At 48.8% G+C, this 21,789-nt stretch overlaps 1 protein-coding gene across 10 annotated transcripts in view; it reads left to right on the forward strand.

The window, feature by feature from the left end:
* Positions 1–16,322, forward strand: part of ATXN1 (ataxin 1) — a 240,389-nt gene extending 224,067 nt beyond the window's left edge. For all 10 annotated transcript variants that reach the window (XM_087763974.1, XM_087764007.1, XM_087763964.1 and 7 more), the window contains 2 exons: positions 5,384–7,424; positions 14,932–16,322. In XM_087763974.1, coding sequence (XP_087620100.1) covers positions 5,544–7,424; positions 14,932–15,462 — 2,412 coding nt within the window. In that variant the 5' untranslated portion in view covers positions 5,384–5,543 and the 3' untranslated portion in view covers positions 15,463–16,322. The remainder of the gene's footprint in view (positions 1–5,383; positions 7,425–14,931) is intronic.
* Positions 16,323–21,789: the final 5,467 nt, after the last annotated feature.

Raw genomic sequence — 21,789 nt, forward strand, 5'->3', positions numbered from 1 at the left:
GTCTGTCCTTTCAGGAGTGTCTCTTACACTGTTTTTTCCTCCTAAATCTTCCTCTCTCAATGCTGGTACCTACATACTTGCATCATGAAATGTCATGGGGATGTCAAGCCGTTGGGCATCTGACATCCAGTGATGTGCTCACTGAGGTTTGCTCGTATCATTTGCTTTTTATATTGCGTGAAGGCTGTCTGATCTGACTGGGGAGAGGAGGGGTGTGCAGAATAGCTGCTCACTCTGCAGAAACCTGTAGTAATTTGCTGTGGCAGATTCCCAGAAGTATGATAAGAGCTAACGCTGTGGTGGACAATCTGTCTTGCAGATGTGGTGTTGATCAGGAATCCTTTAGTTTTGGGAGGAGAATTTCAAATTTTATTAGAGGTTTTCATGTTTCTTATTAATGGATCTCTGCAGTTGGCCCTTCTGGGAAATCTGCCAGAGTGCTGTGAAAACTGGTTGGATTGGACAATAAACTCCTATAGCTATTGTTGGCATGTGCTGAGCTGCACATGGCAAGGCTAATGAAATCTGTAGCAGTTACAACTATGAATATGTAGCTGGCAGCGGGCAGGGTGTAGAGCGGGGCGGGGGGGGAAAGCTGGCATATAGATCTGAGAGCCAGAATGCAGCTGCGGAGCCCTCTGCAATGTGTCTGTCTTTTAATCTCTCTGAATCTGATCCTGCAAGATGCCTACCTCCTCGCAGGGGAGGGGAGAGGTGGGACAAAGTGCCCTCCTTTCCCACTGATTTCCAGTGCTGCCGAAATTACCCGCTCATCCTATCGTGATGGGATGGGTGGGCAATTTGAGGCAGGAGCATCAGAGTGCGCTGCTGGTTCTGCCCAGTAACACCCTAGACATAAAGAGCTGCGTGTCAGGATCGATTCAAAGGATTTTTTTTTTTGGTGTACTCTTTGAATATTGCATTGATGTCTGCTTGCCAGGCAGGGCAACGGTCTCTGACAGAGGGGATACCCAGTTTTTTTATTGCACGGATGAATGTGAGAAATTACTAGTCATACCTGGAGCCAGAAGGTGAAAGTTAAAAAGTCGTAATAATCTGTGTCTTGTTAGGGCTTGCGTTCAAAGGAGCATTTTGACAATAAGTGGCTTTTGAATTGAATATCCCTGAAGTTGGAGGCGGACGGCTGCCCCCCCTTGGATGGCTGCTCCATGCAATAAGAAAAATGAGGGGGTGGTCCCAGCCCTTGCTCCTGGTGGCAAATGTCGGTGTGAGTTTGTTAGCAGCTACTGAAAGGTCAGGGACCAGGGAGGATGAGGGGCTAGATTTTTGAAGGTGTTTTAGAGACCTAAAAATGACATTAGCTACATCATGGGACTGCAAAAAGTGCCTGATTTCTGAAGGTAGTTAAAGTCCCACCATTTGCATAGCCAGGTGCTGCGGTGGTTTGTGGGTCTGGCCCCAACTTCTCTGCACCCCAAGACTCAGTCCTGGCTGGTGGGACACAGCGTACGATTACGGTGTGGACGGAGGCTTGTGTTGCTGGTTTTGCTTTTGCTGCAGTGAACTCCGGATAAATAAAGGAGGTCAGCCCCTCAAGCTATAACCCAGTATCCTCTCATGAGTTTTAAATTTATTAGAAGAAATAAACAGAAAAATACTGTTTTGGGAGACATAGTGAGGTTTAAAGTGCCTTGTAGAGAGACGCTGGAGTTTTGCATGAAAAATGCACATCCTGAGCTCCAGTGAGCAATCCCTTGGAGACCAGAGCAAGCCCAGATGGTGACTCCTCCAAGTGATTATTTTTCTGCCTTAAGCCTTTCCAGGAATTTGAGTGTGGGCAGGCTGCCAGCGGACACTGGCTGTCCAGACATTTTAGCAATGTTCCATGTGTACTCGCTGCCAGAGATACCAAAGTCCAGCTGCTGTCCCTGATCTCTTGTCCTCTTTACCTTCCCAGCCATAATTACACAGGCGTGCACGCACGCACGCACCCGTGTGATACACACACGTACAAAGCAGGAGCGAAAAATCACCTGGTGTTTGCTGCTCGTTTGCATATCTCGCAAACCGTGATCGACAGCTCTGAAGTTAAAGGGAAAGGAAACCTCGAGAGTCAGAAAAAGGACTTGGATCCAGAAAAAAAGCATACACATAGGAAACCGTGCGCCACACATCAAAAGGCGTTCACCTGTCTAGGACAGCCAGCAAAGAACAGCTTAACCAGGTCTTGTACCTCTTGCCTTTGAGACGCTCTGTTTGGGTTGTCTCCCTTTCATTGCTTCCTGAGCAAAATCAGTCCTGTCTTATCTTTGCTGCTGCTGGAAGTTGAATTATGCTGAAAAGTTATCGTTTTACTTTTAAGTCTTGAAGTAGAAGTAGGCTGTTTTATGCTGCACATTTGCATTTCTGCAAATCCAGTCCTCTGTCTGTTAGAGTTCAAAGTCTCACCGTGAAGTACTTGGGCTTGGAAAAGTGGGGCAGTCTTCACCGCCCTACGGCTGTCTCATCCCTTGTCTCTGTTAAGCTTGTTCATTCCTCCTGTGCTCTCCAAGAGATTTTCGGCAGCCCTTTTGTTACCGGTGATGATGAAATCAGCCATATGAAAGATTTACACACACACAAAAAAATCCCTGAAAGACTGAGTATTTGGTATTTTTGAAGGATGTTAGCTTTGACTTTGGAGGCTACCCAAAACTCAATGATTCAGTGCTATTTAGCAGAAGAAAAACCTTTGCTTCAGCTTCTGCAGAGTGAAACTTCACCAGGTTTCATACAGCTTCATAGTAATACTTTTGACGTAGTAGTTCCAGGCACCTCAGGCTTTTGGAACAACTAGTTTGGGGGAGCCTGGTTTGTCCGTCACAGCAAGAGACTGGCCCTATTCGGTCCCACGTACGAGCTCCCTGCTCTGTTGCAGGCAGAGGGGCCAGCCCTCTGCTCCCAGCTTTTCCCCATGGGAGTGTGTTTAAATTCGGGGTTTGCAGCTCATGTCCGTCTCCACGAGAGGTGGAAGGACGGTCCCAGCCCAGCACGAGCTCCCCGTGGCAAGGGGAGTGGGATGAACACCCCGCGTCGGGGGCGTCCCCCCACGGCATCCCTGGGCAGCCGCCTCGGCCAGGAGCTGCTGACTTTACCTGCCAAAGCTGACTGCCCAGGGCAGAAGGCTACAGCCAGCTAAAGTTAACCAAGGATGACTGCGCAAATGTGAGCTCGGCGATTTTATTTTTAGTTGAACTTAAAAATAAAAATCTGTAAGTCATGTGTAATATAATAATTTTAGCTGTTGCCAAGACACGCTGAGCAACTGTTAGGAGGAGGGGGAAGACCCGTGCTGATATAGCGGGGACCCTGTCTCCTGGCTGCCCTTGTCCGGCCGCGGTCGCAGCGCCGAGGCGGCGGTGCTGGCGGGTCAGGGCAGGTCAGGGTAGCGGTGCCAAGCCACTGCCCGGCGGGTGCTGCTGCCCCCGAGCCGCTGTGCTCAAGGCGTCGCTGGCCCTTGCTCTTTAGAAGCTGCCCTGAGTCCTTTCGTCCTCCCTCTCACCTCAAAGCCAGGGAATCCGCCCTTAAACGGCGCTTTACCCCTCCCCGCCCCCGGCTCTGTGGCTATTGGTGTTTCATTACTGTTTATCAATATTTAAACAACGGAATAATTAACTGAAGACTGATTGTACCAAACCACTAGAAGGTTTGGACTTTTCCTGCAGGCTTACAGCAGCTTGGAGGACCATAAACGTAAAGAGTGCTCTTAAAGATAGGTTTAATCTTAGTCTAGTATGTCTTCAAAGTACTGCGTATGCATATAAACATCAGGCTTATTGTTCATTAGAAGCGAGGCAGCAGGGAAAGAAATCCCCCAAAGGAATATTACTTGCCATCAGTATCATTACTGCTGCTCAGCATTCACCTTAAAGTGGGCTATATCCTATTTCCATCTTCTTTCACATCCACTCTTAATTCTTTCTCTTTCCATTTTTCTTACGTATAATGCACACTTTTCTTGTTAGGGTGCTGGCTGTGTGAGGTGCACGGTTTCTCAGCACCCATTCTTGCATATCTTTCAAAACAGCCAGAAATGCAGATGGCAGGCGGCGGCTGGACAGGGGCAGGGGGAGAGTTTCACTCTCTGTAAAGTTTGTTATGGGACAAGGCAAGGCAGGTTTCAGGAAGGTAGGGGGAGACTGTCAGCTCCTTTTGCTTTTTTCCAAAGCATGATGTGATTTAGTTACGGTATTTTCCTTAGCAGATAATGAAAGAGTTAGGAAGACTTTGTTGACTTTGTTGCCTTTGGGTGGCTGAAATCACTGAATTAAGTGATGCAGGGCAAAGAAAGTAACTGTTTTGCTCCAATAGCAAAACTAGCCTAATATAAAATCGTGAGCTTTTACACTGGTGGGGGCTTCTGGTTTGGATCAGGAAAACCAAACGTGCTTTTCCAAGCGGTCCTAGGGAGGCATCCCCAGGGCTGTTTGCTCAGGGTTTGGACGATTGGCTGTGGCCGCGAGTGCGGTACCCACAGCCTCCCTGGTCTGGCAGTCGCTAGGAAGCAGGGGGATCGGATCCCCACAGAGGTGGAGATGGTGCTGGCGCCTGGCTCTGGCCGACCTGCGTGTGGTGGGGGGGCATCTCCCAGGCACCTGGGCATGAGGTATCGGTAGCAGAGGGAGTTCAAAGCGCTGGGGAAAAAAAACCCCACACATTAAAAACCTGGCTCAGAGCCATCTCTGGCTCTGGGCTGCTGCTGTAAACAGATCGCATGGCCGAGGTTCATTGCCAGACTGGTAGATGAAGGGCGCGTGTGCCCATAAGGAGCCATGGCGTGGGGGGGCAGCTGCTGCCCTCCACAGCCCTGCCCAGGGTGATGTGAAGTCACCCTGCGGGTGACTCTGGGGTTCAAGAGTTCAGGGCTGACCCACCACCTTCCCTCCGCACCGCTAATAGCTACTTGTTCCTAATGTAAAAATCTGTGTGTGCATGTTCCTTGGGGCTCCCTGCCGCGCTTCCATGCTTTTTAGACACGGCAGGGTGAAGGCAACGTTGTCATTGCAGGGGAAGGAGAGGCTGGAAGAGCGAACTGGGCACGTTAGAGACATGGAGGGTTTTCCCAGAGGAAGGAGAAAGTGAGCCTTGGGAAATAAGTGACCACTGCTAACTGTGGCAAGTTATGGCCAGAGAGTTTCTGATCTGCCTAAAGTTTTAATCATTTTTGTGATGCCTTAGCAGACGTGCCCAGGATTTTCACTGCTGTTTACAGCACAGCTGTCAACTGCTCCTTGACATGAGAGCAGCAATGCCTGACCGGTTTTGTTTTTTCCAGAGGTTTTTCTGTTACTCGCTTGCTGTTTCGGGGTGTCTGCTCATTTGTTCTCATTTCTCAGCACTGACGGTGTGACTCCCCCCTCCCTTGCCCACCCTCTCGTTGCAGAATCCAGAGGAGCCGTCAGAGAATCGTGCTCACGGGGAGATGATTCCTCATGAAGTCACTGGATCCCTTGCAGAAATCAAATGTGACTTTCCGTTTATCAGACTGAAATCAGAGCCAGCCAGACAGTGAAGCAAGCACAGTGGAGGGGGGACGGCGAAAGATGAAATCCAACCAAGAGCGGAGCAATGAATGCCTGCCACCTAAGAAGCGAGAAATCCCTGCCACCAGCCTGCCTTCGGAGGTGAAGCCGGTCCTGCCAAACGAAAACCACCGTGCGGATAACCTAGCATGGCTCCCCAGCACACCTGGCAGCCAGGGCGGCCTGGGGGGCCGGCACCGGCCCGGGGGGACGTCGTCGGTGGAGGCGGGCTTGCAGCAGGGTTTGCACAAGTCGCTGTCTGCAGGGCTGGACTATTCCCCACCGAGCGCACCCAGGTCCGTTCCAGCCTCCACCACTCTTCCCACGGTGTACTCGCCCGCCCTCTCCCAGTCAGGGACCCCCGTTTCCCCCGTGCAGTACACACACCTGCAGCACACCTTCCAGTTCGTCGGGCCCCAGTACAGCGGATCGTACACCGGATTCATCCCCTCACAGCTGATTTCCCCAACAGCCAATTCTGCGACCAGCGCCGTGGCAGCGGCCACGGCCGTTGCGACCACTCCATCCCAGCGCTCCCAGCTGGAGGCTTATTCCACTTTGCTGGCCAGCATGAGCGGCTTAAGCCAGCAGGGCCACAAAGTTGAGCCGCACCTGGTCAGGACACCTGGACTGATCGCCGCTGGGTCTCCTCCACCCACCCAGCAGAACCAGTACGTCCACATTTCCAGCTCTTCCCAGAGCACTGTCAGAAACGTCTCTCCTCCAACCATCCCGGTCCCCCTGCACCCCCATCAGACAGTGATCCCGCACACCCTCACCCTCGGCCCTTCCTCCCAAGTGGTGGTGCAGTACACCGACTCGGGGGGCCACTTCGTCACCAGGGATCCCCCCAAGAAGCCTGAGAGCAGCCGGCTGCAGGCGATGCAGGCCAAGGAGGTACTGAACGGTGAGATAGAGAAGAGCCGGAGGTACGGCATTTCGCCCTCTGCCGACATGGGTCTAGTCAAAGCAGGCAATAAACCAGCTCCCCATCATTACGAGACCAGGCACGTGGTGGTCCACTCGAGCCCCGCCGAGTATGGCGCGCGGGATTCCTCAGGTGTCCGAGCCTCCATCATGGTGGTCCCCAACAGCAGCACGCCAACGGCGGACATGGAGGTGCAGCAGGCCACCAACCGCGAGACCTCTCCTTCAACCCTCAACGACAAGGGAAGCTTGCACTTAGGAAAGCCAGCCCACCGGTCCTACGCCTTGTCTCCGCAGCAGGCTTTGGGCCACGAGGGGGTGAAGGCAGTGGCCACGCTGTCCCCTCACACCGTCATTCAGACCACCCACAGCGCCTCCGAGCAGCTCCCTGTTGGGCTGCCGGCGACAGCCTTCTACGCCGGGACCCAGCCACCGGTGATCGGCTACCTGAGCGGTCAGCAGCAAGCCATCGGGTACCCCGGCAGCCTGCCGCAGCACCTGGTGATCCCTGGCACACAGTCCCTGCTGATACCGGTCGGCGGCGCGGACGTCGAGCCGTCAGGAGTCGCGCCTGCGATCGTCACGTCGTCTCCCCAGTTTGCAGCAGTGCCTCACACGTTCGTCACCACCGCCGTCCCCAAAAGCGAGAACTTCAGCGCAGAGCCCCTCACCACCCAGCCTGCCTACCAGGCCGCCATGGTGCAGGCGCAGATCCACCTGCCCGTGGTGCAGTCCATCGCTTCCCCCGCCGCCGCGCCTCCCACGCTGCCCCCCTACTTCATGAAGGGGTCGATCATTCAGCTGGCCAACGGGGAGCTGAAGAAAGTAGAGGACTTGAAAACAGAAGACTTCATACAGAGCGCGGAAATTAGCAACGACCTGAAAATAGACTCCAGCACTGTGGAGAGGATTGAAGACAGCCATAGCCCAGGCATTGCCGTGATACAGTTTGCGGTTGGGGAGCATCGAGCACAGGTAATGGCAACGCATGGTGGGGCGTGGGGGGTGGACTGGGGCGCACGCTGCAGCCCCCCGGGTGCGGCGTTCCTCAGCGTGTCTCAGTTGCTTTGGGTCCGTGCGGGGTTGGTTCTTCATCATTCACGTCCATCCGTGAGACCAACTCTGGTCCAAACTCATCCCCCTCACTGTGCCGGGCGAGCCATCAGGGTCACGCCGATGATAAATGTAGTCTCTTGGATATAAAACAGGTCTTTCTTATAGCTGGAGAACCCACAGGAAGAATTACATGATCTTCATGTTTTTTCATTAAAATATAAAACGGGGTAAGCAGTATAAGAGGATATATTTTGTATTTTTAATAGGTAATTTTTACCTTCCACACCAGAAAGTTCAGGTTAGATTCAGCTCAAATGCTACCCTTGAGAGATAGGTAGGGCACAAGGCGGTGAATTTCCATGGCTTGAAAACTTGGAGCTGCCTGGGAATGGCTCCATCACACGCCTAAGTTACTGAAATGCACGACAGAGTTTTACTGAAGCTTCAGTTGCGGGTGGTTTAAACACTGCACGGCTCACATAAACTGTGTGTTCAAGGGAAATTTGGAAAGAAAAACCATCTAGGTGGCTGGGCAGGCTGTGCTGCTGGCCTTTGTTCCTCGTTGGTTCGCAATGTAGGAAGAAACCCTGTAACTTCCCAAAGGTATTTTTAGGTTGAGAATGAGTACATACTGATCATGAAGCGTTATCCTGATGCTGTCCATTTTCTGAGCGATTGAGATTCTGCTGTGTTGAGGCTGGAGTAGTTCAGATATACTGGATGGCATTTTGCTTCCTAGAGGTACTCATTTTCAATAATCTTGTTGCAAATCTTTTTGGTGTGATTTGAGCTCTGCGAACTGCAGCATCTGCAACCCTGATGCTGCACCCTCAGCACGGGAGAACCGGAATGAGAGAGAGGGAGAGGGGAGCTGGACATGGACACGTGTAGTAAAGCACCTCAGGCTGACAGTTTGGAGGAAAAAACCAAACAGTGACGGTACCGAGGAGCTGATTACATGAAAAATTTCTTACAGTTGCAGCAGTCTGTGGCCCATCCTTCCCCAGTTGGGCATACATGGTAAATCGCTACATATGACACGTCCCCTTTCTCATGTCAAACGTGCAATTCCCTGTGTGGTTTTGTTTGTATATGTGCGTGCATCTGCACAGCTGATAGGAGTTGGGCCTCTGGTGCTTTCAGTATAAAGATGTGATTTTTTCCTCACTGCTCAACTGTATTTTGGTCCATCTCAGGCTTCGTGATTAGAGGAACCATCCTTGGATCAGGACCAGTTACTATAATTTGCCCCGGTGCCTTGAATAATGAGATTTCAAAAGCAGCAATCTCCCATCTGCAATTTTCATCTTGCTCTCATTTCTCTCCCTGCAGCCGGGCCACCGGTCTCTGCACCAGCAGAAGAGGTACAAATTAGCAGGTAGCATTTGTGTCATGTCTCGTTCGCAGATCTGTCAACGCAGGCGGTGTGTTGTAGTCCTGGGCGCCGGGAAGAGCGCCTTTGCAGGGGGTGGAGTGCCATCCTCTGGCAGAAAGCAAGCTGAGTCTGAGGCTGTAAAAATCCAGGGCCAGGCACACGGGTCTCAGCCAGCAAAGTGTCACCTTACGGAGAAGCCTATCAGGAGCGGGCTGACATCATCGCAGCCGAAATACTCCCCAGCTGTGTTTCCCACCGGGGATGCTTCCAGAATGGAGGCCGAGTCACGTAGAGATATGATTAGAAACGGGGGTTTAATTTAGGTTTCCTGCAGATTCCAGGACTTGGGTCTCTTCCCAGATCAGCTGTGTCCCTGCATAGCAGGGACGGCTCTGCTGGTTTTCCCTTGCCTGGGTTGAGAGAGAGAGATCGTTTCTACGTGCTTGAAGTCTCCGGTGACCTCACCCTCAGCCTGACGTGGCCATATGAAAGCATTTAGCCTTATTAGCAGGCATGCGGCAGTCATTACTCGTTAGCAGATTGCCTGCGTGAAGAGGGCTTAGTCTTGTCGTTGAAAGAACAGCGTTTAGTCGCGCTGCTTTGAGCAGCGGCACTGTGGTGCTGCTGTACTTAAATATATCTTGACTGTAGAGTACAGTGGGGATATATCTGCGTGTGTAGTGTAGCTTCGCAAAGTATTTTATTACAATTAAGTTTCAGTTGCGTGCAGACTTCCGGAAGGAGGGAGCTTTTCGAATGGTATTATCAAGGGAGTGTAAGTTGCAAAGAGTAAGTGCCATACAAAAATAGCGTTGTTATCATTAGCTTTGGCTCACTTACGTGCTCCTCCCAGGGATCTCTGGGAAGTCGTTATAATACTGATGAATCTGTGTTTTCAGACTCTGTGCAAACATTAACTAATTTTCTCACCAGTTGAGGGACAGAGGTAGGAGATTATTTTTAGCTGAGCATATACAACTGTAATGCAAATAGGGAGGCGCCCTGCAGCTGCTCTTCTATCGTATCGCTGAAAGCCCACAGCTGCCCCTCCCCAGCACAGCACTTGGGCAGAAAGAGGTCGTCCTCCCTCCTTTCCCCGTCTTCCAGTCACCTGGCAAATCCAACCCTCTTCCAGCTATGGAAACCTAGAGGAAAATTAACCCACGTAAAGCTACATGCCTTTTCAGTGAAATAACTGGCCTTAGCCCTGGAGGGATGCTAGGTTTCCACTTCACAGCATCCCTGCTCTGGATTAGGAGGAAGTCAAGTAAGTATCAGCTGGACCAGAACGCAAAGTCCAGCTGTTATTCCTCTCCATTCAAGTTGCCTAAAAGAAAAGGCCCACGGATCTGCATCTCTTTGCAGTTCCACATATTATTCTTGTAATAACGCTTTCATCATTGTTACCTGTCCTTTCTTTTGCTGCCAGGAACAAGCGGAAGCCAGTAATTCATCTCCACTGATGTTAAGGTCAAAACACACAGGAGATGCAGAATGAGTTCTCTGAAATGCTTGCTTTCATCCCTGTGTTTCAGTTCCTTATCATTCCTAAAGTATAGCTTAAAAAGAAAAGATGAACATACAGTTCTTAATTTTCCTTTTTTTAAAAAAACAGAATCATAGTCACTAGAGATGAAAAAGTCCCATTAGAGCGTCTAGTTAGTAGCCCTAACTAGTTTAGTTCAGCGCGTATTTTTTTAGCCCATTATCTAGTTTAGTTTTCCCCTCATATCTCTGCACACACACAAACCAGTTACTTTTTCTTTTACTCCACGGTCCCCTTTTCATTATCTTTGGCACCGTAACAGACACAGAGAGAGAGATGTTGACTCTGTTCGCTGCTGGAGATGGAGATCTCTCCCAGCCTTCCCCTCGTCTGATCCCCGTGCCCGTGTCCCCTGGTCACAGGGGCAGTAAGTCCTTGTTCCTCCGAGTGGTGGGGCGGCTGTGGTCTGTCTTTGGATGTGTGTTACTGAGTTCCGGGAGCGCAGCAGATAAGAGCTCATGTGATAAACCTGGCAGCCCGTGGTCTGGTGGACAGAGGTGGCTTCTCTTGAGAAACGGTGGGGTCACCTGGCTGCGGAGAGCAGTAGCCCCTAGCCTCCAAGCCTTGGGTGCATTTGTTACAGTAACGGTGTACTGAAGATGGGCTAGATACAGCCCTGGGGGGATGGCCACCCAGACCACGTGTCGTGCCGGGTAGTCCCCATGGCATGAGGTGCTCCCGACAGCCCCGTAAATCTCTCGAAGGAAATCCGCTCTTGGGAAGGCACGTGTTGTTCGGGGTGGTGGGAACATCAGGAGTCCCGAAGTCTCTGAGTAGGGGAGGCCGTGTGGGAGCGCGGCACTGCAGAGACTTCTCTTCGCGAGAGGGAGAGCTTCTATTCCACGAATCCACCCGGCTGTGTTTTGGACCCGAGGAGTCTCTCGGCACCCGCAGCCAGGCCTTCAGCGGAGAGCTCCATCACTTAATTGCACATTGTTTCCAGAACCGCATCCTTCTCTTTGTTTCCAGCCTGCCACTCCTAGTTTCATCACGTTTTAATAATATCAGGGAGAAAAACACTTAATTGGAAAATGTATGTTTACATTTATTAAAATACCGTTCACACAAACTGCTTTTATTAGGTCCCTTTTGCCTTAGTGCTTGTTACGTTGATTGCAGCAGCGAGCCCCAAGACTAAAGTTGCTGTGTTTTTGAATGGTGGGAAGGGTATTTTCTGGGCATCAGATCTTCCAGCACCTCTCATTCCAGCTCCAGCCAGGGTTTCCTGAGCAGTCTGAATTGCTGGCCTTACCTTCTGAATTTGGCTGAGAAATAAAATTATAAAAGGTTATAGAATATTGCAGGTATTCAGCGGCTGCACTGAAGAGTTTTGGGTGGTTTTGCTAGTCAGTCTTAAAAAATAGAAATATAAATGTAGCTTGCAGTAGAGCCTCGGTGTGCTTGAAGATGGACCAACATTTTGGTTTCTTGCTTTATCGTCTTAGTAGTTGGAAAACAAGGTCCAAATTTCTTTTTTTCCTACAATAACCATGGCAAGATATTGGGGGAGGGAGCTTTTAAAATTAATTTTTTGTGTTTTAATGCAGCGGTCGGGAAAAAAATTATGCAGGGGTGTTTTTACTGAACTTTCACTCTTAAAAGGTCTTTGGCTACTATTGCTTGTAGGGAATGGTTACCTTAAATCTCAAGTTAGCTGAATCCAGAAGCGGCCATCTAAAACAGGGCATGAGAATCTGTGAAGGAACCCATTTCAAATCGATGGTGGTACATGCACACCATGACTAGATCGTGGAGGTTCGGCATTACACCATCTTTATTATTTGGTGTTATTAATGATCACCACCACCAGTTCTGGGATTTGTTTCAGTGATTGACAGTTCAGGCAAGTGTTTTGGATGCCACGTTTTTTAAAAAAAAAGTATAACGTGCGGTGGAAGTGCGTTCACATCAAGAGGAACTTGTGTGTCGGTGAGGATGATGCACACAAGCATGTATGATTCCCAGAGTTACAAATAGCTTTTGACAAGGATGGGAAAGTAGAAAAAGAAAGAAAAAAAAATACAGCAGGCAGGAAGGAAAAAAGAAAGAGGAGCAACATAGCAATATAAAGGAGAAAGCTGTGTCCCATCAGATGATGCATGCCTGGAGAAGCCTACAGCTCTGTGTAGACATCAGTTTCCATTTAAGTCCATGGGAGATACTGGATATTCACCTCTCCTCCCAGTCAGACCCTTTACTGAGATGCGTATGTATTGGAATAGGATCCCAAACTCTGGGCAAATATTTCTGCAAATCCTGGCGCTGGAGTGTTTATATCCAACGACATGGAGGGGTGGGACTTTCAGGGTTACCTCGCCCCACTTTCTCCATAGTTCAGAGAATAAACCAGGCCTAGAGTCAGGTCCCTTTCCACTATTGCCACATGTGTAGTTGACTGTTGGCAGACAGTTCTGGTCGGAAAAGGTTTAATATGACAGAACCTGATGTAGTGGGGGGTATCTATCTCGTGTCTCTAAACTGCTCCTTTTGAAATTCCTTGTACAGTGGCTTACTGTGTTGGGCAGGGGGAGTGGCAGGATAATACATGCAGTGTTATTCGTTGGCCTAGTTGCAGCAGTACGTAGCATATATTTATGGACTTTATAAGGTTTTTTTCCAACGGAATCAACTGTCTTATAAACTGCAGTTGACTGCCAGTGCATGACATGGGCTTAACCAGTCAGAGGCACGGTCAACATCCGATGGGAATCTTTGGTTTCCTGGTTCTGGAGCCTCTGTCCCTGAGCTGTGGGACATCTGTGATCAAGTCTTCCTGCCCAAAAGGGATGTGGAGCCGGCGGGGTGTGAGGGGAGCTACCTCGGGCCCAGCTTGCAGGGAGGGTGCCTCTGAGGGTAAGCAGCGCTAGCAGGGAAGCGGCAGGGCTGCGAGGTGCCGTACTGTCATTGAGTCCAACCTCTTCTGTGAGACAGGCCATGCAGCTTCATCCCGAGGTTCACACTTAATATTACGAACAAAGGTGTCTGAACGCTGGACTGCAATGTGCATCTCAAACTTCTTCTATTCCTTAATGTTGAAATGTATTTTTAATGATACAGAGCCATGCTTGGTATGACAGTGTTACTCACTCCCAAGGGTGAGAGGTGGTTTTGCAAGCCGGCTGTGATGTTCCTTTCAAGTGTGTCCGTGTTCCTGGAGAGGGAAGGCTCTCCAGGCAGCTGGCATGCTCCGTTCCTGCTGAATGGCTCAGAAATGAGATGAGCACATGTATTCGGGTGTTCTGCTGCCCTTTAGCCCCTACCATATAGGGGTTACACCGTCAGAGCAGGATCCTGCCCCCCATGCCCAAGAAGAGCTCCAGAGGACATGGGGACCATGGGAGCAGAGCAGTGGATATCTGACTTCAGCATAAGCCACCCTCTTAGAGTTGCAGACCTCATTGGCGTTACACACAGCAAGTTAAAAACACGTGCCAAATTTTAAAAAAGTTATGTCAGAATTCCCTGCCCTCGTTGTGGTGTGCTGGGGGGGGGCTCGGCCCCGTGGGATGTGAATTGTGTGAGCCCACATTAAGCGTTGAAGCCTGCAGATGCAGCGCCGTGCCGTGAGCGCTGGACTGCTGACACATGCAAAGATAAGCAGGTATTTAGGTGCTTTATCGTGTTGGGACCTCAAGGCCCAGCATTTGCAAGGTCAAGGAGCAGTGGGCACCTCTTGCTGATCTGTTCTGCTGGCTATGGCAGCTCCCTGTAAGATGGTTAAGTAGGATTCATAACCAGCTGCATTTTTAAAGTGGGGTGAAGTGGGGGGAAAAGGGGACCCAGTGCAGAAAAGGAGACCCAGTGCAGGAACTGCAGGAGGAGGAGGAGGAGAGATGATCCTCATCCTGAGGTGAACTCAACTGCAGAGTGGGAGAGCAGGTGTGAGAAGGGAGGACACTGGGCTGGTAACAGGACTGCTGGGGTTCACACTCACTGCTCTTATGGTTACAACTCTGTAATACTCATGGCCTTCCCCTGGAAATCAGCATGCCTTCAACCGTTTCACCCTGGTAAGTACGCGCTCGTTCGGGCAGAGGTGAGGATGACGTTCCCGTGGTCATTTAGGAAATTGTGTGTCAGAACCGAGAGCTTCCCTTGAGCCATCTTCGGTTGGAAAGTGTCTTTGGATATGGATGACAGGTGCTAGGTACCACAAGGGGGTGGTGGGGGACGGAGTTTGCCAGATGCCCAACCTGTTTTGCCTCGTAGGCCTCTGTGAGCGGCTGGATAAAGGTAAAGCTTGATTCCCGCTGAGGTCTCGTGCTAAGAAATACTGAGCTCAGAGAAACGGGTAATACCCGTGTGACAAGGACAGGCGTGAAGTCTGGTGGTCGACGTGCTGATTTTGTGGAAACGGAACAGCACTTTTGCGGTTTCAGCTTTATCCCTGTCCCCCGGGGCAAGCACCGCCTGCCGTGCGTGCGCGCGAGGGCACACGGGTGATCTCACGCTCTCCCCTCTCTCTCCCTCTGTCTCTCTCTCTGTTGTCCCCTGTCTTTCTGCAGGTCAGCGTGGAAGTCTTGGTAGAATACCCTTTTTTTGTATTTGGACAAGGCTGGTCATCCTGCTGCCCCGAGAGAACCAGCCAGCTCTTTGATTTGCCATGCTCCAAACTCTCGGTGGGGGACGTCTGCATATCTCTCACACTCAAGAACCTGAAGAATGGCTCTATTAAAAAGGGCCAGCCCATGGACTCAGCTAGTATCTTGCTGAAGCATTCAAAGAATGACAGTCTAGCTGGAAGTAGACACAGGTATGCGGAGCAGGAAAACGGGATTAATCAGGGAAGCGCACAGATGTTAGCTGAGAACGGTGAACTGAAGTTTCCGGACAAAATAGGATTGCCTGCAGCACCTTTGCTCACCAAAACAGAACCCAGCAAGCCCCCCGCAACAAGGAAGAGGAGGTGGTCAGCCCCCGAAACACGAAAACTAGAGAAATCAGAAGAGGAGCCACCTTTGACTCTTCCCAAGCCTTCTTTTATTCCTCAGGAGGTTAAGATTTGCATTGAAGGTCGATCCAACCTAGGAAAGTAAAAGTTGTTTGGGGAAAGGAAATTAGGCTATCCCTTGTCATTTTTATCCAGATTACTGTACTGTAGACTAAATAACCCAGTATTTACATGTTATCATCTTATTTTAGGTTTATGTTATAACCTTGTTGTTATAGTTGCAGCTGGTATTATGCAGGAGACTGGTGCATATGTTTTTCCACAAGTGTTTTGTCAGTGACTAGGTTTATCGAGAGCTACGGAAGGGGCAGTATCTGCTTCACGCACCCTTAGTGGAAATGAATGTGTTGTCATGGCTCCTGTTTTCTAACACCTCGTGTAGGACAGGGTCCAGCTGTGATTTTGTTTTCTTTTCGTCGACCTTTTTTTGGTTCTGTTTTGGGTTTTTTTATTTGGTTCCTGTTGTAGTTTTTGGGGGGGAGGTGAGGAGAAAGGAACTGTAGCAGAAGTGTGTGTCACGCGTGGGGTCCGTGTGCGTGCGTGCGTGCGTGCGTGTGTGTGTGCACGCCAGTCCCGGGGAGGGACTGCGGCTCTGTGGTGGGTTGGTGAAGAGGTTTCCTCACCCCAGGTGGATGCTGAGGACACAACCCACGGGTGTTACTGAAGAGGATCGGACAGTCTCTGACGTTTTCAACAACAAGCCAACACTTACTCAAGTCTCTACAGTATATATATATATATATATATATATATATTTGTGTGTGTGTATATGTATATATATATTTTTTCCCCCCATGGGGTCTGACTGCACTGATTTTTATTCCTAAAGCAACTGCCACACCAACATTTCCTTTCTGCTTGCTAGTGCAGTTCCATTGCCCAGAGTCAGCAGACGGGGAGGCTGTACGGACTCTTGCACCGGTCGCCCTGCAGGGTTTTCCTTCACGGCGGTGGGGTGGGTGGGTGGGTGGGTGCGTGCGTGTGTCGTGGGTGTGCGTGGGTGTGCGCGAGGAGGCCTCGGGCTCTGTGGATGCGCCTGGCTCAGGCTCACTCCTGTTTCTGTGCAGTGTTAGACAAATCAACCGGGTTACGCCATTGACATTTGCTTCCACGAGGTAGATGCATACTGCCCCTTTGAGATCACAGGCATCCATTGTTTGCAGTTAGGTTGCAAATCTTTAACTCTAGTACTGTTTTTAGTTCATGATTATGGACAACTGGTGCCACTTTTTTCAAATTTCGGTGTGACACAGGAATCCGCTGTTGAAGATGAACCTAGAATGTCTTTAAGCACTTAAAATGCTGTTCACACTTTATTGCTGAGCATCCTGGTCTAACACTCAGTACGTACTGTATCTCGTTTTAATCTGCTCAGAAAGCAACAACAACAAACAAACAAACAAACGAATCTCTTCAACACTGTAACTACATGCAACTATGTAAAGTTTTCTCACAGGCGAGATGCTGAAAGTTTTAATGTGGTTTCAAAGGGATGAATGTGAATTATTGAACTAGTATGTGACAGTCATTGTCCACAAAGGACTACTTAATAGGAGGCACTTTTTAAACTTTAATGCTTGAGAAAGAGTTAAAGGCATATGCGAGCTGACAGATAATAAAAATAAGAGAAAGGAAAAAGGAAAGAGAAAAAAAAAAATAATTGTCCAGTGTTTTTGAAAAAGATGGACTTTAAAGAATCTTGCAATTTGCACATCTTGAGTTTATCATTTGTGTGGTATTCCTGCAGTTTTTACCTAATAATGTTGTGGGTTGGGGGGGTCTGAAAGAGCATAAACAAATGTAGCAATTACTCACTAACCTGCCTACGCTCTAGGCCATTTCATAGGGTTACGTTCCTTTCAAAGTTCATTTTTGGTCTTTCTACCATATCTGCCACACAGAACCAGGTCCTACCGGGACAGCTCTGAGAATTTTTCTTCAGACATGCCGAGAGAGTTTTCCACAAGAAACATTTCTATACGTAAGCAAGGTGTTTGTTTGTTTTGAAAACAAACCTATTGTTATTTTATTATTATTATTATTTGTTATTTTAATTGCATCGTTTTCCATTGGAAAGGCGAGATTTCAAGAGTTTAGTACAAACCAAGTAGGATGGGGGGGGGGATTCATGCCGTTCGGTCTTTTCTTTCCCCAGGTAGGGCCGGATCCTTTGAGGTGCTGTGCACCCAGCCTCCTGCACAAGCCTCGGGGAGGTGCAAGTATGAAGTACTTCGGGGCTGAGCGCTAAAGCCTGTTGCTGCCACTAGAAAGATCCCGTTGATTGCAGTGGGATTGCGCTTGGGCCCTACGTGAGCAAGCGTTCGTGTCGTTGTTTTCGGTTGGCGAGTTCGCATCCTTCAGGTAGTTTTGAAGAAGCTGTACTGATAGGGAGAAAAGGAAATAAAAGTCCGTCATTAGAAACACAGTAACCTAAAGTAAGCAAATTTATTTAAAATCTTGTTTTCCCTCTCCCCTAAAATACAGTGCTTTTATTTAAGAGAAGAAATGTTAACCCCAAACCCCAGCTTTGACTCTGTGACTTGTTACTTGAAATTTAGCTCACACCAGAACTAATTGTTTTTATACCATATTCTGGGGTGCACCAAAAAGTTGAAATACGTTTAAAATAGCTTGAAACTTTTCTTGAATTTCCTTGAATTTTATTAACCTCTCGGCGCGCTACCAAATAGCTGAGTGGGTTTCTTCTCACAGTCACACTGCTTAGTTAGTGCTTATTTGCTAATATTTCTGCTCAGAGAAGTTGCTTAATCTTCCATATACTCTGCTCAGGGCACTTGCAGTTTATTGTTTCTTTTTGTTTCCCGTTTTGTTTTTAAGCTTTGATGGTAAAGGAATAGAAAGAATTACAGATTTTTAGTTCACAGTCGTACCACTATTTCCGTACTTCACGCGTACTCGGGAAAAAAAAAAATCTCAAGTAAAACCATACGCATACACATTTGTGGTTAATAAGGAAGCAGGGGCTATTAAACTGACTGGATCTATTCAACTAACACTAAAAAAAATGATAATAATAAAAAAATACGTTTGGAGCAATAGGAATGTATTAGTTCTGTGCTTGTATTTCAGACTGAGGAATTCTGAAATAACTGGTTCTTTCCAAACAATTGTCCCTTTCCATGCTTTGGCTTTTGTAGGATGTGCAATACTTTACGTGCCAACTTAGACTCACCCGTGCGGTGTTAGCTAGATCTCATACCCACTTCTGATTTCCCCTGATTTTGTTCTTTTTGAATAGTTTCTGTCTTTCTTCCTTTTTTTCCCCCCCATTAATAAGTCCCTCCCTATCCTCCCCCCCCCCCCCATTAAAAAAGAAAAACGTATTAAGGGTCAAGCATCCCTTGCCCCGGGAAACACCAACCCTTTTTGTATTTGATGTTAAAAAAGATCCAGGAAGAAAAAAAAAAAGAAAAAAGAAAAAAAAAAAGATGTATTAATGTCTGCGTGCCGTCCAGGCGGAGGGCGCCTGGACGGCACGCAGATGAGACCTGACTCCCACCAGGGAGAGAAAAATCCCCCCTGGGACCAAGTCCTTTGCAAGGGGGGGGTTTGCCTCTCCCCCCCGGCGCCGAGCATCCCTTGCAGCGAGTCCCCGTGCCCGGGAAGTGCCATCGATCCCTGGGCGCACGAAAAAATACCGCTCGCAGGCATAGAGATGCTGAAGTGAAGCCGGTGGAGGAGGTTTAGCCGCTGCTTCTGCGCGGCGTCCGCTTTGCAATAGTAACTGACAGTAGGTTTCTTTTTCTTGTTGTCTTTTTTTTTTTTTTTTTTTTTTCTTTCTTTTGTAGCAGGCCTGTTTAGTTTACAATGAAACGCATACAATCACCAAGAAATTAGTCAGGGCAAAGAAAAATAAAACAAGAACCTCTTTATAGGGATTTCTAAAAAAAAAAAAAAATCTATCTATCTGTCTATCTATCTAATCTATCTATATATCTATATATATAAAATGACTGTTCCTTATAGTGTTTAACTTAGGCATTGTTTCAGTTTGTCTGGGCCACATCATGGGGAATTTGAGTTTGATGTCACTTACCTCGAGTCCTCTGGTCGAGACCCAAACCGCAGTCGCCGTTCACCCATTTTACCATTTCGTACCTTGCCCTTGGGCTCGCTTTCCCTCGAAGATGCAGACCTCGGGAGGGGGGGACACGCACACACGTACGTTCCTTTTTTTATTCCTTTAATTCCTTCGTCCCGCTGTCGCTTCGTTTGACCTGTCGTTCCCGTCATTTTCTCGGCGTGGGGAAGTGACATCGCTACTCTCGTTTCCCTTAAATCAAGGAACATTTAGAAACCTTTCACACCTTTTACTCAGGGATGGGGCTGGCATATGTGTGGTACACTGATGTGACCAGAAGCAGCACTTTTACTGCTCCGGAGTAGGGATGTACAATGTTACAGACAAGTTTGGATTTCCTGCATCTCATGGTTTAAACTTTGTGGAGCTCACTTAGATTGCAATACAAAAGCAGCAGGCTCAGTGCGAACTGTAGCTGTTGGTTATTGTGAAAATTCACTCTCTGCAGAGATTTATTTTACTTCAAAGTGTGTTGCCGATAGTAAAAAGGAAACGGTGAAATTCTGTTAGTACTTGCAACTGCTAAAAAAAAAAAAAAAAAAAAAGCCTGTATCAAGGAGAGCGAATCCTCAATATTTGTAAACACTAATAGTGTTATTTCAAAGAGGGGGGCTCTTGGCGCAGCGCTCTGCATGTCCTGGGACCCAGTTCTGCAAACACTTGTACACGTGCTTAGGGGAGGTCCGGGCTGGCCGGCGAAGGCTGCTGGGGAGCTTGCTGTGAAGCACGTGTATAAATCTTTGTGAAATTGAAGCTTGGTTCAGTCGGGGCCAGATCCTGACCTTAATCAGGCAGCTGGAAAAATCTTGGGGTTCGTCCAGGTTCACCAGGACGTAAGCCCCGGGCGGGCGGGGGGGGATTTGGCCCGTTGAAATACTTCTGCTGTCCCAGCAACTCAACAAATGTCAAAACGGGACATGCACCTGTACAAATGGTTTCCATTTCTTCCCTCCCCATCATCACCGGTAACAGCAGAGCCCGCTCTGGGCTCTGGCCGGTGCCGATGTGAAAAGCGAGGGGAGCGAACGCACCGCCAGCGTGCAGGCAGCGACTTCCCTTCCTCTGGTCTATCCAACCTCCGCCCCCCCGCCCCGATCCTGAAATACCTAGCAAAATGAGAATTTGTTGACGAGATACGCGTACGTGCACACACGCCCCCAGACAGAAGTGTCTGTTTGCACACGAATAAATACGTGTGGATTTTTTTTACACGTATGCCTACGTGTCCACTTGATTCCCTGTCCTGAGGACAGCCTTGCTTTGTGTCGGTAGGGAAATTCCAAACGCATTGCACACCTCTACTCCAGAGTTCAATTTCTTTTACATAGACGACCTCGCTTCAGATGTGTTACCTTTACTGATAGGATCTTTTCTTGTAGCACTATACCTTGTGGGAATATTTTTTGATGTAAACCTAATTTGAGAAGCTTATTAAAAATAGAAACTTTTTTTGAAGCACTCACATTGAGGAGTACAGGTAATGTTTTAAAAAATTGCACAAAAGAAAAATGAATGTTGGAATGATTCATTCAGTGTTTGAAAAAGAGACGGCTCTGTTTGAACAGTGAGTTTCATACCTTGTTTGTAAAAAAAAAAAAAAAAAAGTTTTTAAATACAAAAGCAGAGAAAGGTTGAAAGTTACATGTTTTTTGTATATAGAAAATGTCATGTCTAGATGATCTGATTTGTATTGGCTTTGGCCAGGAAGAATTATTACTTAAAAGGCTCTTAAAGAACAACTGTGCTTAATTTTCTGTTCGTACTACATGGGTCCCATTTCTGGGGAATGGAGTCATGCTTCACACTGTTTATTCCTGTGCTGAAAATATACCTTGGAGCAGCAATTCTCGAGTGCAGCTACCGGGCACTTCAAAGGGTGGCTACTGTGCAAAACTAGATAGTCTCACTCTCCAGCTGGATTTTGGCTTTAAGTCTCCCCTGCCCGTGCCAAGGGAGCCCCTGGCAGCCCACCGGGCAAGGCCGGTTTTGAGGGAGGCCTCGGCCCTGCCCTTCGCGGGCCGGGCCGGGCCGGCGCGACCTGCTGAGTTCCCGCCTGAAGCCTTTCGGCCCCGTTTTTCCCTCCCTCCGGGATGCTGTTCCACGTTTTTTCGGCACTTCCTGTTCCAGACGAAACCCAAAGAGTAGAACCCTGAGCAAGAAGTGCTTATAACAAGGGATCCTAGCCCCGCGCTAGCCGCAGAGCGATGCCCCAGGCGACCCGGCCTTCCAGCCCCTCTCGCTGCCCCCTCTCCCCCCGACCCCGCTCTCGGAGCTGCCGGGGAGCCGTTGGTCACGCAGAGCACGTTTCCA

This window comes from Nipponia nippon, unplaced genomic scaffold (genome assembly GCF_047370975.1).
Source record: "Nipponia nippon isolate SJK-2023a ecotype South Korea unplaced genomic scaffold, ASM4737097v1 scaffold_1, whole genome shotgun sequence".
NCBI lineage: Eukaryota > Metazoa > Chordata > Aves > Pelecaniformes > Threskiornithidae > Nipponia > Nipponia nippon.